The sequence below is a fragment of the Kwoniella pini genome, chromosome 2 (assembly GCF_000512605.2).
Source record: "Kwoniella pini CBS 10737 chromosome 2, complete sequence".
Lineage (NCBI taxonomy): Eukaryota > Fungi > Basidiomycota > Tremellomycetes > Tremellales > Cryptococcaceae > Kwoniella > Kwoniella pini.
The window spans coordinates 286,644-301,221 of NC_091717.1; the positions used below are offsets into that span (position 1 = coordinate 286,644).

At 41.1% G+C, this 14,578-nt stretch overlaps 5 protein-coding genes across 5 annotated transcripts; 3 read left to right on the forward strand and 2 right to left on the reverse strand.

Moving 5' to 3' along the window:
- Positions 1–698: 698 nt before the first annotated feature.
- I206_101426 (uncharacterized protein) lies at positions 699–1,562 on the reverse strand (the record flags this gene model as incomplete). Its single annotated transcript, XM_019158303.1, has 1 exon — positions 699–1,562. The coding sequence occupies one exon, from the start codon at positions 1,560–1,562 to the stop codon at positions 699–701; it is 864 nt and encodes a 287-aa protein (XP_019008916.1).
- A 577-nt stretch (positions 1,563–2,139) lies between these two features.
- I206_101427 (thioredoxin) lies at positions 2,140–3,685 on the forward strand (the record flags this gene model as incomplete). Its single annotated transcript, XM_019158302.1, has 8 exons — positions 2,140–2,176; positions 2,253–2,303; positions 2,363–2,373; positions 2,429–2,485; positions 2,576–2,596; positions 2,676–2,774; positions 2,832–3,408; positions 3,600–3,685. The coding sequence occupies 8 exons, from the start codon at positions 2,140–2,142 to the stop codon at positions 3,683–3,685; spliced, it is 939 nt and encodes a 312-aa protein (XP_019008915.1).
- Positions 3,686–4,070: 385 nt separating this feature from the next.
- I206_101428 (uncharacterized protein) lies at positions 4,071–5,403 on the forward strand (the record flags this gene model as incomplete). Its single annotated transcript, XM_019158301.1, has 5 exons — positions 4,071–4,391; positions 4,487–4,875; positions 4,937–4,982; positions 5,036–5,194; positions 5,278–5,403. The coding sequence occupies 5 exons, from the start codon at positions 4,071–4,073 to the stop codon at positions 5,401–5,403; spliced, it is 1,041 nt and encodes a 346-aa protein (XP_019008914.1).
- A 1,089-nt stretch (positions 5,404–6,492) lies between these two features.
- I206_101429 (uncharacterized protein) lies at positions 6,493–8,981 on the forward strand (the record flags this gene model as incomplete). Its single annotated transcript, XM_019158300.2, has 12 exons — positions 6,493–6,852; positions 6,927–6,984; positions 7,055–7,117; positions 7,183–7,318; positions 7,388–7,552; positions 7,618–7,743; positions 7,807–7,865; positions 7,928–8,004; positions 8,087–8,383; positions 8,483–8,615; positions 8,702–8,891; positions 8,957–8,981. 12 exons carry the CDS (start codon positions 6,493–6,495, stop codon positions 8,979–8,981), a joined length of 1,689 nt encoding a protein of 562 aa, XP_019008913.2.
- Positions 8,982–9,271: 290 nt separating this feature from the next.
- Positions 9,272–14,055, reverse strand: I206_101430 (uncharacterized protein; the record flags this gene model as incomplete). The annotated part of the gene is made up of 4 exons (XM_019158299.1): positions 9,272–10,928; positions 10,986–12,007; positions 12,068–13,101; positions 13,161–14,055. 4 exons carry the CDS (start codon positions 14,053–14,055, stop codon positions 9,272–9,274), a joined length of 4,608 nt encoding a protein of 1,535 aa, XP_019008912.1.
- Between the last annotated feature and the right edge of the window lie 523 nt (positions 14,056–14,578).

Sequence of the window (14,578 nt, forward strand, 5' to 3'; positions counted from 1 at the left end):
TGGGATGTCAGAAGATGCCGTCGCTCATATGTGAAAATTGATGTCCCCTATCTCACGAGTCATAGAATCTCTTGAAACTTTCAATAAAAGACTCCCTTTGTTTGTTTGTATCCGCAGATGACCATCCGCCGTTACGGATAGAAGTAGAAGCAAGGATTGCGAACAGATGGCCGCCCACCACTCTCGGCTTGAACATTTGATTTGTCATGCTTCACTTCGGCATTGCCATGCCTCAACTGCAGTTTCTTTCGAAGCACCACAGCTGCCAATAGATTTGCGAGTCCTCCATGATCTACCCCTCAACAAGTGGACCTAAGTAAAACAGTCTTTTGCGGGGGGGAAGAAACATGATTTCCCGTGGTTTTTGGAATACACTCAGTCTCACCATTTGCGTGATACCCCCGTCCGCTCACACGTCAATTCGGAGTCAAGAGGTTTCATAGCTTGTAGGAGTTTGAGTATAGAAGGAAGACCGTCCAAATGACTCATCGTGTCACACAAAAATAGTAATCTGCATGCTGATCAACGGACGGACAGAATTTACACATAGGAGGAACATCCGACCTCATCCTCCCATGAAGCAAATTTCCGATCGATTAAAAAACGACGACAATAACGAAAGGGAGTATGAGTGGTCTAACTGTAGAAATTGTACACAGGTGAGTCGCACGATGATCATACTGTAAAGTTTATGGGGGCTATTTCCCAAAATCTGTTCCGTAGCCGGTGTCTGTCTGGGCACTATAGTCGCCTCCCCAGTGACCCGAAGACGTCGCAGGATCAGGAGCGGCTGGTAGACCCGCCATTCCCTGATTGGGGTCATGGGTGTTGGCAGAAAATGTGGACGGAACCCCCATTGATGGATTCTGACTGTAGCCAGAGGGGTCATGATATTGAGAATATTGAGAATATTGAGGATAATGAGGATAATGAGGATATTGACCCGAGGGAGGATAATCTGCTTGTTGGCTGTACTGATACTGATGAGGCATGTAGGAATCTTGTCCGTAACTCCCGGCTTGATTGAGAGGGGGCATACTCTGGTTGATGGAGGGGTTGGGCGGTGAGTTGTAATTTTCCTGAGGTTGCTGAGAAGGTGCTGACGGGGTGACCAGCCATAAGGGTGCTTGCGACGCCACTGATTGGGCCAGAAGCGGATCATACGGTGTCGAGCCAATAGTCGTAGAGCTGCAGTTTGCCAAGGTTGCCGTCACTGATTTGTTATAGTCATTTATTCTGGTCGGGCCCGGGGGCCAAGGACCTGCCCAGCCAGTCGGTTTGTCCAGTACATTCGTGAAACCTACCTCCGTCAGAAATTCCAAGACTGTGGGTCTTTGGGAGTCAGGCTTCCAGCCGTGAGCATGAATATAAGGGCTGCACCTCCATTTGACCATGTAGCTAAGAAGACAGGCATTGTGGTTGAAATTTAGGTGTTTTTGCGAGTCCTTGGAATCCCAATTAGTACCGTCGTACCGATATGGATTATGGGGGCGAAGATCTCTCCTGAGATCCGTATTTTCATGCCAAATGGGTCTTGACTGTTCTGTGCTCCCACTAGGCATGTGAGCCGGATAGCTGCCAGCGGGATATGACAACGTGGGAGCTTGGGGAGCATAACTTCCCTGACTGTAGCCGTAATTGCTCGGAGGGTGCGACATATCTTATTTCCTGCTGGCGATCCAAGGATGATCTGTTCAAGTGAAGGGTGAGTGATCGGCTGTGGATGTGATGATAGTGAGTAAGCGCTGTAAGTAATCGATCGTCGACCTTGGCGCTTCACTCACCGTAGGTTGGAGTTTAATCGAAAGTGCTGCTTTTGGTCGCACTGTTGTCTTCAGAAGAAAATATTCCTGCGTTCTACAATTCGACATGATGACAACCTCAATCTACTATTTATACATATAATTTCACGGTCTAGTTAGCGAATACGCACTAAATAGCAGTCCTTACAGTATCAAGCTCCGACAAAAGAAGAGAGAAGCCGCCACATTCGCCTTGACCGAGGATGAGTCATAACAACCTCCACACAACTACACGTCTTTTGTTATTTCTCAACATTGAAAGCGTCATTATCGACCTTTTCTTCTTCTCTCTCGACTCGATTTGCACAATCCTTTGTCAAGTAACACAGCATTCAACATGTCCCCGAACATCACGGAGATAGATTCGACTTCTCGTACGTGTTACGTGGCGACTTTGACCGAGACTTCTTCATGATCCGGGCTTCAACGCTGACATCACCAATAATGTAGAATTTGATAATATCGTCAAAGGTTTGCCGCCCAATCAGCTCCTCGTCATTGGTGAGTTACATCATTCGAGCTCGTAACATATGACCTGTGGAGCTGATCATGAAAGGTAGATTTCCATGCTGTACGTCATTCCAAAGAGCCCAGCCAAAGAACCAAGTCTGATATAGAAGTAACAGGTCTGGTGCGGTCCTTGTCATGCTATAGCGCCTGTGCTGGAGCAACTCTCCAATTCTGTGAGTGTTCTAGGCTTTCTGTAGACCCGAATAAGAGTAAGAAGGGAAACTTCGGCTTCCTTGGAGAAGCTGACAAATTACTTCTGGCAGTATAAACATGTAAAATTTGTCGTAGGTCTTTTTGAGCTTCCTAAGCCTCGACCTCCCTTTGTTCAGTCATATGACGCTGATCTCGGCCACTGCTTTGTAGAAAATCGATGTTGACAAGCAAGCCCCACTCGCGCAACGATTCCAAGTTAGAGCTATGCCCACATTCAAGTTTTTGAAAGGCGGTAGAGAAGTGGATGAGGTCAGTTTCCGTTCCCCAATGCTACGTTGTGGTAGCTGATTGGACCGAATGCAATAGCTTCGAGGGGCTTCGCCACCTCAGCTGAATAATCTCGTGTCCAAACATGCTGGAACTCCAGCAGCAGCTTCTAGCTCCTCTTCAGCATCCTCGTCAACCGTTAAATCGTCTGCTCCCGCAGATACTACGGGCTCTTTACTCAAACACATTGTCTCTAATGGCTTGTCATGTTTGAATGAGTCATCCGACCATCCTTTATCTTCTATTGTTGGCCCTAATCCAGGTCCAAGGGGTACCTCATACTTAGAATCAGACGTGGATGCGGAATTATTGATCTCAATACCATTTCAAGATCAAGTCAAATTGAAATCCATATCGATCTTCTCAGCTATCTCCCCCGCACAAGCACCAAAGACAATCAAACTTTATATCAATAATTCTAATATAGATTTCTCGGATGCGGAAAGTCTCAGTCCCGCTCAAGAGCTGGAACTCACACCTGAACAAGTGAAAGGGGATAAGATAGATTTGAGATTTGTCAGATTCCAAAATGTTAGGAGTTTACATATCCTGATCAAGGATAATCAAGAGGATGAAGAGACGACTAGAATTGATTCGATCGATATTTACGGTACCAGTAAGTACAACTTTCTCCGGTTCATATCTCTTCCCGGTAGCTCCATCCAAGACATCTTTTGGATTCCCCTTAACCATACCTCATCCCATATTTTTTTCCTATCCCCCTTACCTATCTTGAATCGTTGCCTTAAGTCATTCCTGTCTATGATCGCTTGCGCGTAGCTGACATATGTCTATTCCTCATTGCAGCCGGAGATGCTAGCACTGAAAAACCTGCTGCCGCCCCACCACAAGGGTCTGGTTCAATGCTGGAACGACTAATGGGTAGGAGTTAGATGCTGATCTCTCGAGGCAACTGCTTTGAAAGTTATTCAGACCAATATCGACAAATGTAGATACTCTACGATCGCAAAAATGCTTGCAAAAGAGGACTATGCGATGGATAATAAGTTTATGCATGTATACATAACCTTCTTGCCGTAATCATTGATAATTCACATGTGAGATGATAAGTCGATGTTTGCTGGAATTCGATCTAGGGCCATTTAATGGGAAGTGGAGGTTGACCATCTGAGAATGAGAATGACGTAGAAATCCAATTGTCTAAATCATAAACGTCACCAGACTCCCAAGTATATATAAAGCAGAACATCCCATGAGTAAAGCAAGTTGTACTCTCATCTCAAACCGATATACATATCTTGATAAATCATAATAAAGATGCAATCAATACTTCACCCTATCATTGGTCCTGCTGGACCCGAGAAGAAAGACCTCACTGGCACAGTCAGTGTCATCACTGGAGGTGCTTTAGGTATTGGATATGAAGTAGCTAGATTCTTTGCTTTATACGGTGGACACGTCATCATGGTTAACAGAAAAGAAGAACAAGGAGAAGAAGCTATCAAGAAAATTGAAGCTCAATTGAAAGAACAAGGTTCAAAAGGTTCGGTTGAATGGGTAGGATGTGATTTGGGTGAATTGAAACAGGTTAAAGAAGTCTTCAGTGGATTAGCCAAAAGACTAGATAGACTTGACTATGTTAGTTAAACTACCATTTTAATTTTTCAAAACGTCGTCTACCAAGTGTTCTCAGATTACTAACACAGCTGACTTGATTTCTAACTGAATCATAGTTGATCCTTTCGGCTGGTATAAACTCCAATCAATTTGGACTGGATGCAGATGGAATTGATCGACACTTCGGAGTTAACGCTTTAGGTCATTACTACGTTATTAACCTTCTTTATCCTTTACTTAGAAAGACATCCAAATTACCAGGAGTAGAGAAAGGATCAGTTAGAATAGTATTCGAATCTTCGGAAATGCATAGATTTGCACCTGGATCAGAAGATTCAAAACATAGAGGAAGAGGTGTGCACTTTGGATCTGAAGAAGAGATTACCGAAGCTGGAAAAGAGCTTGGTCCAATTGAATTATATGGAAGAACAAAATTAGCTATGATTTTATATGCCAAGTCAATAAGGGATAAGGTCATAAAGAAGAATGGTGATGACATCTATATGTGAGTGAAGACTTTTTCTTGTCATATTGACGATCAAGAGGCTTACCTTACTGTTGTATAGACTCGCTGTTCACCCTGGAGCCGTGAACACTGACATGCAAGATCAGGTGAGTCCTTTTCAATCAGAAGATTTATCGTTGCTAATCAATCTTTGGTATAGTGGGAAGCCGCATACCCAGGTATCATTGGTACTATGACCAAATACGCTACCTTGGCTATGGGCCGAGACCCCGAACAAGGAAGTTACAGTGCATTGTACGCTGCACTGAGTAACGAGGTAGTCGAGAAGGATTATAACGGTTATTACCTCAGCGATCCTGTAAGCCTTCGCGTTGCTGCTTCCTGGCCGTCGTTAGCATATCCCCTCCTGTCAAGTTCAGGCTGACATTTGGCAAATCTCAGGCTACTCCCGGTAAGGAAACCGCTCAAGCACAAGATCTTAATCTTGCTACTTCTCTTTGGGAATTGAGTGAAAGAATGACCAAGAGAATAGTCGGTGAAGATGCCCTCGAAAGCTGGAGTGCGTAGGATGGTGGGATTGACAGTCGCATTGTAGCATGTAGTGAAACCAAAATGTAATGTATCAAACCAACATTATTTGATCAATCAGCAGTCATCTTGACAATCGCAAAATTGTTAAGCACCTTCTTCCAGGGCAGGGATATTTGGCTCAGATGAGCACTAGTTCTGGGTGCAATATCAAGTTCCTTCTTGTCAGAGAAAGTTGTTATTTTGATCATCCTTCAACCCATGAAATTCAGGATGGCGAGATAAAAAAACGCAATCTTCGTTTTATCGCCGATTAGAAGTGAATTTGCAATCACCTCTTATTCCGCAACATACAATCTTGACTTTATGTATGAGATTCTCACCTACGCACGACGATCGCACGGAATTTACCGAGAGACATTCTCGACGTCATTCGTATAAATAATGAGATAAAATCATAAGTGCCTGGATTCGCTATCTATTGCGTGATTAATATGAAGAATTCGGAATACCGTTAAGTCCAAATCCACAAAATCTGGAATACTTTCAACAACTATCATGCGATAAGATGTGATGTGATCTATACACTTTGAAATCACATCATCAAGGTACAATAGATAATTTCGTAACCGCATATCACGTTTCTAAAAGAAGGAGTAGAAGGGTTAAATCGGAGCTTTTTTCGTTCCTCTTATCTTTTCTTTCATTACCCTTTTTCTCAATCGGAGTATTTTTGAAATTTATCAAAAGCTAAAGTTAAAATTAACATGCTAAGAAGGTAAAAATCGATGGTATCATCATTCGCAACTGTTCAAATGGCATTCACCGCAGTGTACAGTACATCTCTTTGGTTCGTATGATTTGACGATCTACTCCTCATGCAGATCTCAAAATGTAAAGTCGGTTATCCTACAATTCTGAGATCCCTTACAAATGGCGAATATAGTTCTAACGATTTGACGAAATAGCGTGATTTTGCCTTTATGCAAATTTTCACCATCCCAAGAATGATATGGAAGAGTATATATAACCAGTTTTTATCGAGTATAATTTCTCACTCTTCACAGCTTGTTGAACACCATCTTACTTTGTGCATAAGTCGACGGCTAACAATTAGTATCAGTCAAGATGGCTATTCCAGCCCCGCCAGTATCGGTCAATCCACAATTAACAGAAACAATCACTCCTGCTCTTCCTCATCATCCCGCTCCTTCCTCTCCAGAATCTTATGATTCAGCTAAGAAGGAATCCGAATATATCTCTCAGGATGGAGAAATTACATATGGTTATGGAACTGCGAATTCATCACAAGATGAATTATATGCAAAATGGTATGAACCGCCTGATAGTTATGAATCAAAACATCGTTGGGATCCAAAAGCGAATTGGACAAAAGAAGAAGAGAATAAATTGAGAAGAAGATTAGATTTAAAAGTTGCTTTTGTTGCTTGTCTTTGTTTTGCTGCTTTACAACTTGATAGAGGAAATGTAAGTTTACTTCAAAATGTACATCTAAGATGTAAAATCTTTTGTTTGAACTTAATGAATACTTTGGATTTTAGATCTCGAATGCTTTATCCGATAATCTTCTTACGGATGTTGGAATGACCACCAAAGATTGTAAGTCTTCTCATACTCCAAGACATTGGTGATTAGATAAGATTGGCTGATAGCTTAATTTTTCGTAAAGACAATAACGGAATGACAATTTTCTATCTCTGTTTCCTATCAGCAGAATTACCTTCTCAAATGAGTGAGTAATCGGTTTATGCTCCATTCCTTCCGCTGGATAGTACTGATTTTGAATAATATGTATAGTCTCTAAGAAACTCGGAAGTGATATTTGGATTCCAATTCAAATGATGCTTTGGTCTGTTGTTGCAATTGCACAAGTAGGAATTAACGGTAGAAGTTCCTTTTATGCCACTAGAGCATTACTAGGGTTACTTGAAGGGTAAGTGTGTCAAATTGACTTTCGATTCAAGATTTTTTTAGACCAGTACTGATCTGTATGATCATACAGTGGATTTATCGCAGACACTATTCTATATTTGTCATATTATTACACAGCAGCTGAATTGACCATACGTTTGTCTTTCTTCTGGATTTCTTATACTGCCACCAATGTTATTGGAGCTTTATTAGCAGCTGGTCTCCTGAAATTGAGAGGTCATAAGGGTTTACCAGGGTAAGTTAGATTCTATTCATAGAATTGCGTAGGAGAGACCAAAACTGATGTTCGGATGAAATCAGGTGGAAATGGTTATTCTTAATTGAAGGAATAGTCACTTTCGTTATTGGTGCTTGGGCTTTCTTCTATTTACCTGCTAGTCCTACTCAGACTAAAAAATGGTGGAGACCCAAAGGATGGTTCACAGAGTGAGTGATCTGAGCGAGTCTGATAACACCTCAGCTTTGGAATTAATTTGGCATGGTAATCAGGCGCGAAGAAATTATTATCGTCAATAAAGTTTTACGAGATGATCCTACCAAATCATCAAGTAAGCATTCAGTCGATGAAATCATTTTGAGACTTCTTAGCTAATTATGATTGGATTAATAGTGCATAACAGAGAAGGTTTATCTTTAATTGATTTATGGAGATCATTAACAGATTTTGATATGTGGCCATTATATTTAGTAAGTTTTCAAAAGTCGATTCGTAAAAATAATCGTTAATAATGATTATATGCTAATTTTGATTAAAAATTATATTTTTTAGATTGGTTTAGTTGCATTTATAACACCTTCAACAGTTCAAGCATATTTTACATTAACTTTAAAACATTTAAAATATACAACTTTACAAACTAATTTATTAACTATACCTTCTTGGATTTTATTTGCAATTGGTAATTTTTCTTGTGCATATGGTGCAAAAAAATTAAATTCAAGATTATTTTTTATACTTGTACAACCTATTTGGCATTTAATTTTTATGATTATTTTAATTGTTTTACCTGATAATACAAATAGATGGTCAAAATATATTATTTTAACTTTAGTTCAAGGATATCCTGTAAGTTGTTTTTTTTTTCCAAATTTTTATACTTCTTATTATATTTTAAAATAAAAGTTATTCAAAACGCTAATTGATTTTTACATGATGATTTTTTAGTATTGTCATCCTATTTTAGTTTCTATGAATAGTATGAATGCAGGTTCAGTTAGAACAAGAACAGTTGCAAGTAGTTTATATAATATGTTTGTTCAATCTGCTTCTTTAATTGCATCAAATGTATATCAACCATGTAAGTTTCAAAGTATTCTCATTGTCATTATCATCATTTTCATTGATCGAAATTTCATTTACTAAATTTGTTTTTCCTCGATATAGCCGATTCACCTTATTACCATAAAGGAAATAAAGTTTTAGCAGGTTTATCAGCAACTTCAATTTTATTAGTACTTTTTGCTAAAGTTTGGTATATTTATCGAAATAAACAAAAATCCAAAATTTGGGATAATTTTACAACTGCTGAAAAAGAAGATTATTTAGCTAATACTACAGATAAAGGAAATAAGAGGTGAGTTTGGACGAATTTATCCTTCGATATAAAATTGCAAAAAGCTAATGGATTTGGAACGATAGACTTGATTTCAGGTTCTTGCATTAAGTGATAATCAACCCTACCATGTGAAGACAAAGAATCTCAAATGACGTATCCACTGTATTGCCGTATATACAAAAGTAAAATAGAAGCACGAGCAAATATGATTAAGTTCGATTTAGAAATTAGATATAAATATGGTCATATGCATATGGTATATATAGTGTACATTTAAGCTGAAATACATCGTACAGGGTATAAAATTCAATGAACCTCGGAAAATCCCAAATATTACATATATCAGACTTGTCGATACCGAAGTGCTTGTCCATGATGCCAACCAAGCCAATGCGATTTCACGCACGCAATCCCCTGACTCCAACAGTTGCAGGTCCCGTCGACGACTTACTTCCCTCTCTAACATTTTCTTTCCCACTACCACTTGACACCTTTCCCTTATTCCCTCCTACTGATACTTTAGACCCATTGTCTACTTCGCTATCGTACAAAACAGTTAATTTCTTAGTGTTTCCACTTAATGGTCGACTTGATCTCCTCGCATTTGACGTGTTATCGGCGACGAGTGTAAGTGGTTTCAATCCTCTCTTCTCCGTAACACTTTTCTTGCCCACATCCGCTGCGTCAGACCTGAAATCTAACGCAGATTTCGATCTTGGTTGTTCGATCAGACTGTTTCTATGTTCAAGAGCTTTGACCAATTTCAGCTCTTTCTTGCTTTGTTGGCCCTTTATCTTGGGCGTAGGAGCAGTAGAGGTTGATGAGACGGAGTGGAGAGTTTCTGTCGATCTTTTGGGCAAAAGCGTCTGAAGGGGTGGATGAGCAGTCATTGACATACTCATACTTGGCATTGAAAGTTGTCTTGTTAAACCGCCGGATAGAGGTGGAGGGTATGGATGAGATACCGGATAGGCCGGTTGGCGGTACTCGAATGGTAAGAGGGGAACGGGTGGGGCTGGAGACGTTTTCGGACCAGTCCGAGCAGGAGTACTATTTGATGTAGTGTCACTAGTCGTGGTGGTGTAATCTGTTGTATATGTGGACACCGATCGTTCACTTGCTCGACTACTGGATCTGATTTCACTTGCTCTTGAAGATCGACCGTCAGAAGGAGGTGGAGGTGAAATGACAAATTCAGTTCTGGTCGGAGTATCCATAGCCATCATTCTTTCCATTTCTTCCAGATCCTCATCGTTTGTAAGTACACTACAGCCCACACTGAGATCAGCCGTGGATGCAGTGCCAGTACTAGTTTTAGCAATTTTGCCTGAGGCTGGGGTTGACGTTCCCAATGCTAAAGCCAGACGCATATCTTCTAATGCAGATTCCGAGAGCAACACCGAAGTATCCTGTGTATGGTCAGCCGTACTATTTCCCATTGACGAAGACAAGGCTATGGTCGGCTCTTCAGTCATTTCGGATACTCTGGATAACGAAGATTTGTGTTTCAATGTGGTAGTGATACCCATTGGTATTGGAGGCAAATCGATTCCAGCTTCCATCTCATCCGAGTGTGGTCTTTGCTGTAAATCGTCAATAGATCTCCTGATCTCATCTCCAAATCCTTCATCGTTGCGTAACTTCGGTAGACCAAACGACGGTTTATGCGTGATTGTTTTTTCCAGTGTATCTGATCGGCCTAATCCGAGACTAGCTTGTTTTCGGTGTCTCATTTCCCTAGACATGGAAGTGGCTGTTTCAGCTGTATAGTATTCAGAAACCATTGTGAAGTCGATAGAAGACGAATAAGATCGGGTATGACTATGTCTCTTGCTATTATGCGGAGTTGATTGCTTGAAAGAAGTATCACGGAACGAAGGCATTGTGACGTAAGTCTCGTTGCCTTGTTCTGGCGACACTGGCATATTCGATAAGGGTCTTTGTCTTCTTGGCGTATCGAGATTCATTGCTTGATGTTTCATCTGACCAGCCGGAACAGAATGAGGAGTTGGTTCAATCCTTACATTCTCCCCAATCTTGATAAATGGCACGAGTCTATCGGTCGCTCACGTTGTCAGCCACCTATCTCTCAGTTATGACACCGCAACTTACCCGGGTAGCACACCTGCAGTCATCCAATCTAGCTCATATTCATTACTTTGGCTTCGGCTCTGGACGTTTTGTTCATGTTTATCTCTCCCAAAGATGAACGTCGGTCCATTTGACATTCTTCCTCGTCTAGCAGTGCCAATTTCGGCGGTGGCGTAGCTCATATCGTAACCAGGATCAGTATCGCCTTCGTTTTGACCAGTTGAGTATGAGCTTGCCGTTCTGGCAAATTGTGATATTCGTTTTTCAGGAGATGGTGCGATAATGGAGATCGCAATGCCTGATCTCGCAGGAGAGGCAGCTTCGCCAATATTGTTGATTGTATTGTCAGCATCTTCGAATTGGCCCATTTCGATATCATTTGTAGAGTTTGCGGATTGGAATAAATCACTAGCGCGCTTGACCAGCATCGAAACTACCCCACCTCTCATTCGTTTGATCGTCCCCTCATTTGACCGTTTCACTCGAGTATCCTCGAGTACTCTCATCGCAGGAACTGGCTTAAGCATTTCGGTTGCTCTTGAAATAAATCCTCCACCTTCGATGGCATGTCCACTTGAAATCCAGACATCACCGCTTTGTCTAGCTAAAGTCTTTCTCATATTCTGTTCAGCTTGGATATCCTCAAATGATAATCCTCCGTATACTGTGTGTCTCCGGTTTTCTCCTCTTGTAGACCCCAAAAATGTGGTCAGCGATGGTTTTGGTTCAATCATCTTTTGCAGAGTCGGAGATGACAAATTCATTGTTGATGCTCTTTTTGGTGCCGGAGGCGTTAGTTTGGGTGAGATCGAGAGAGGTAGCGAAAGTTGTGATTCCGATCTCAGAGCTAAAGATAGATGGGTCGAAGAGGTCGTTTTGGTCGAACGTTTCGTTGACCGAGTTGCAGGTACAGTCGGAAACGGTCGATATCGTATTAACCAAGATGTCAGAACCAAAAATGGCGATGGCAACAGCACAGCTATCAAGTATAGAATGAAAGCCATATCTGTTCGATTGTCAAGGAGTAAAGGCAATGATAACCCCTGCAATGAACATCCATGTCAGCTTTCTCAAATTCAACGCGAAATTGGTAGTCAACTCACGTAATACAGCATACAGACAATAATAGCAATCAACCCCACTCCTCTTCCGTTTGTACCCCATTCTTCCAATGATTCTGCTTCGCCATCCACTTGTATCCACTCCTCATTGCCCATCAGTAATTCCATACTATCTTTATTCTGGATTTCGAACAACGTGGAACTTCTCGCCAAAGTCGGGGTAGGTGGAAGAGGCATATCAAGCGGCATTGGCGGAGGTGGTGGAGCTCGTCTATCTATGGTGCTCGGTGCCCTTCTATTCCTAGCATTTTTCGCATTTGGGGTTTTATATGAATCTGGATCAGAGGCTGAGTGGTGTGAGTGTAGTCCGAATGTAGGAGATTCTTTTTCGACGGGTGTCACAGCTAACGATGCGCCCGATTGTAAAGCTGTTACTCTACTTAAGAGAGAAGTCTTACTTTGGAGTTGATCAGGCGAAAGAGGGTATGAGGTAAGACTTTGAAAACCTCTTGGCGGTAAAGGGTGGAACGGATCTGGCGAATAATCCCCTAATATACTAGCATCTACCATCGATCTGATTTCCGATCCTGGTGTATTTGATCCGATAGTATGGGTATAAGCGGTACGATCGCTTGCCTTCTGAGGGATTCTTTTACCGCCTGGTGGAGGTAAATTTGTATCTCTACCATCTTCAAGAGGTGATAAAGGTAAATCTAGTGGAGAAGATGATCGCTTCCTTGTGATGGCTGGTTGCGGAGAAGCAGGTGATTCAGGGAAAGACCATTCAGATACAGACAAAGGTGTATTGGTGGGCTCGCTCAGCCAGGATCTATCATTTATTACCCCTTCCGCTGCAGAGGAAAGATCGCTCTTGTTATTGTGTTCTGGTGTGATTAGAGTAGATGTTGAGGTAAAAGCGGAGGTAGAAGGAAGGACAGCAAAACTCGCTGAAGCTGAAAAACTGGACTTGGAAGGCCTAGATTTGGGTGTTTTGAAAGAATCTTTGGTGTGGCTTGTCGACATTGTGCCGTTGGGTGAAGCGTAATCGAAAGAAGACACCGGGGTCGGTGGTCTGGCTGGAATTGTATATGGCTTCAGATCAGCTTAGTCGTCATTGGCTAAGCAAAGGACTTACAAGGCGAACTCAACCAGCTCGAGGTATCTCGGATCCGCTCCATACCATCTCCTTCCTTCAGTTGCGCTATTTCGTTACTGATTCGATACGTGGATTCCGTTCCTGGCGAAAGGGCTCTTAGGTGATCTTTTTCGTATAATGACATTCTTGATTCTCCTCTTAACCGAATCAACCCTTCCCCAGGTTGCGTGACCATTCGCCATATTCCAAGTATCCCGCTTCCAATGATGATAGCCATACATAGGGAAGTATACCCTAGACACACGTAGGACCCATAGGCTGGTAGAGTAACTGAAAGAATGATGGCCAGAATTGAAGTGAAAAGAGACATAGGCAAGATACGAGGTAAGAGAGTTGAATGAGTAATACCACCATTTCTGAAAATCAAAGTTCGTATTGTCGAGGTAGTTGATGCCGAAGAATATTTCTGATATATGATAGGTGGTTTTGACAAGATCGTGAAAATACTTAACCAAGCAATAGTATTTGGCAAAAGGATAAGACTAGTAGCCACTAATCCCCAATTAATGGATTGTGGTTCATCGAATTTCGTTGTGGTTGAAAGAAAAGTCCATCCGCAAATTAATGAAATAAGTGATTTAATAAGAAGAATAAGTATCAAACTTCCTCTTACACCTAATATACCTCTAATTGAATAATCAGCGGATTGATAAGATGTTACAGAAGGTGAATTTGGTCTTGGTGGTAAATTGAAAAATTCTCTAGGTAAATTTTTTGATCGTTTAGGATGAGGTATAATATTTGATAATTTTTCTAAATTCGGTGTTAGGCTTGGTAATAGTTTAAGAAGGGGTGTTGAATGATAAAGTGTAATAATCATAAGAAGGAGTAAAGAGGGTATTGGAAGTGTCGTTAAGAGGATTGAGGGGATCATATTGGCTGTTTATATTCAAAAAGGCGAGGGAGAGAAGAAAAATTTGGTCGTAAAGAGCGTTATGGTAGTTGGTTCTTGTGTATGATATGTAGACGAAGAGATGTATCCAATTGTTCTATTGTGATGTTGAGAAGTCGAGTGTTTACTTGCTGAGTCGTTATTGAGCGTAGATGGATATTCTTCGATTGTATTCGTGATTAGATGTGACAATTACTGTTCGTGTCAAAATTGTTAATTGATTAGCTGTAATGCAATAAATAGATGAAGAGAGAAACATAAACAAATAAACTAACTATTAAGTTGTTTACTGTCGATCAACTTGATTTCCATTTACTTCCTCACACACATACAACTGTAGATTATCAATCAACCTATCAATCAACTTTTGAGTGAGTACTTGTTAGCGCATTGATCGTCAATTTCCCTATTAAACACATCCTTTAGTTGGTTCCTATATTAAAACAGATCTCGAGTCATTCGACGTTATCTTCAAATTGTATTTGTTGTTTAGTTAGTAACTTGA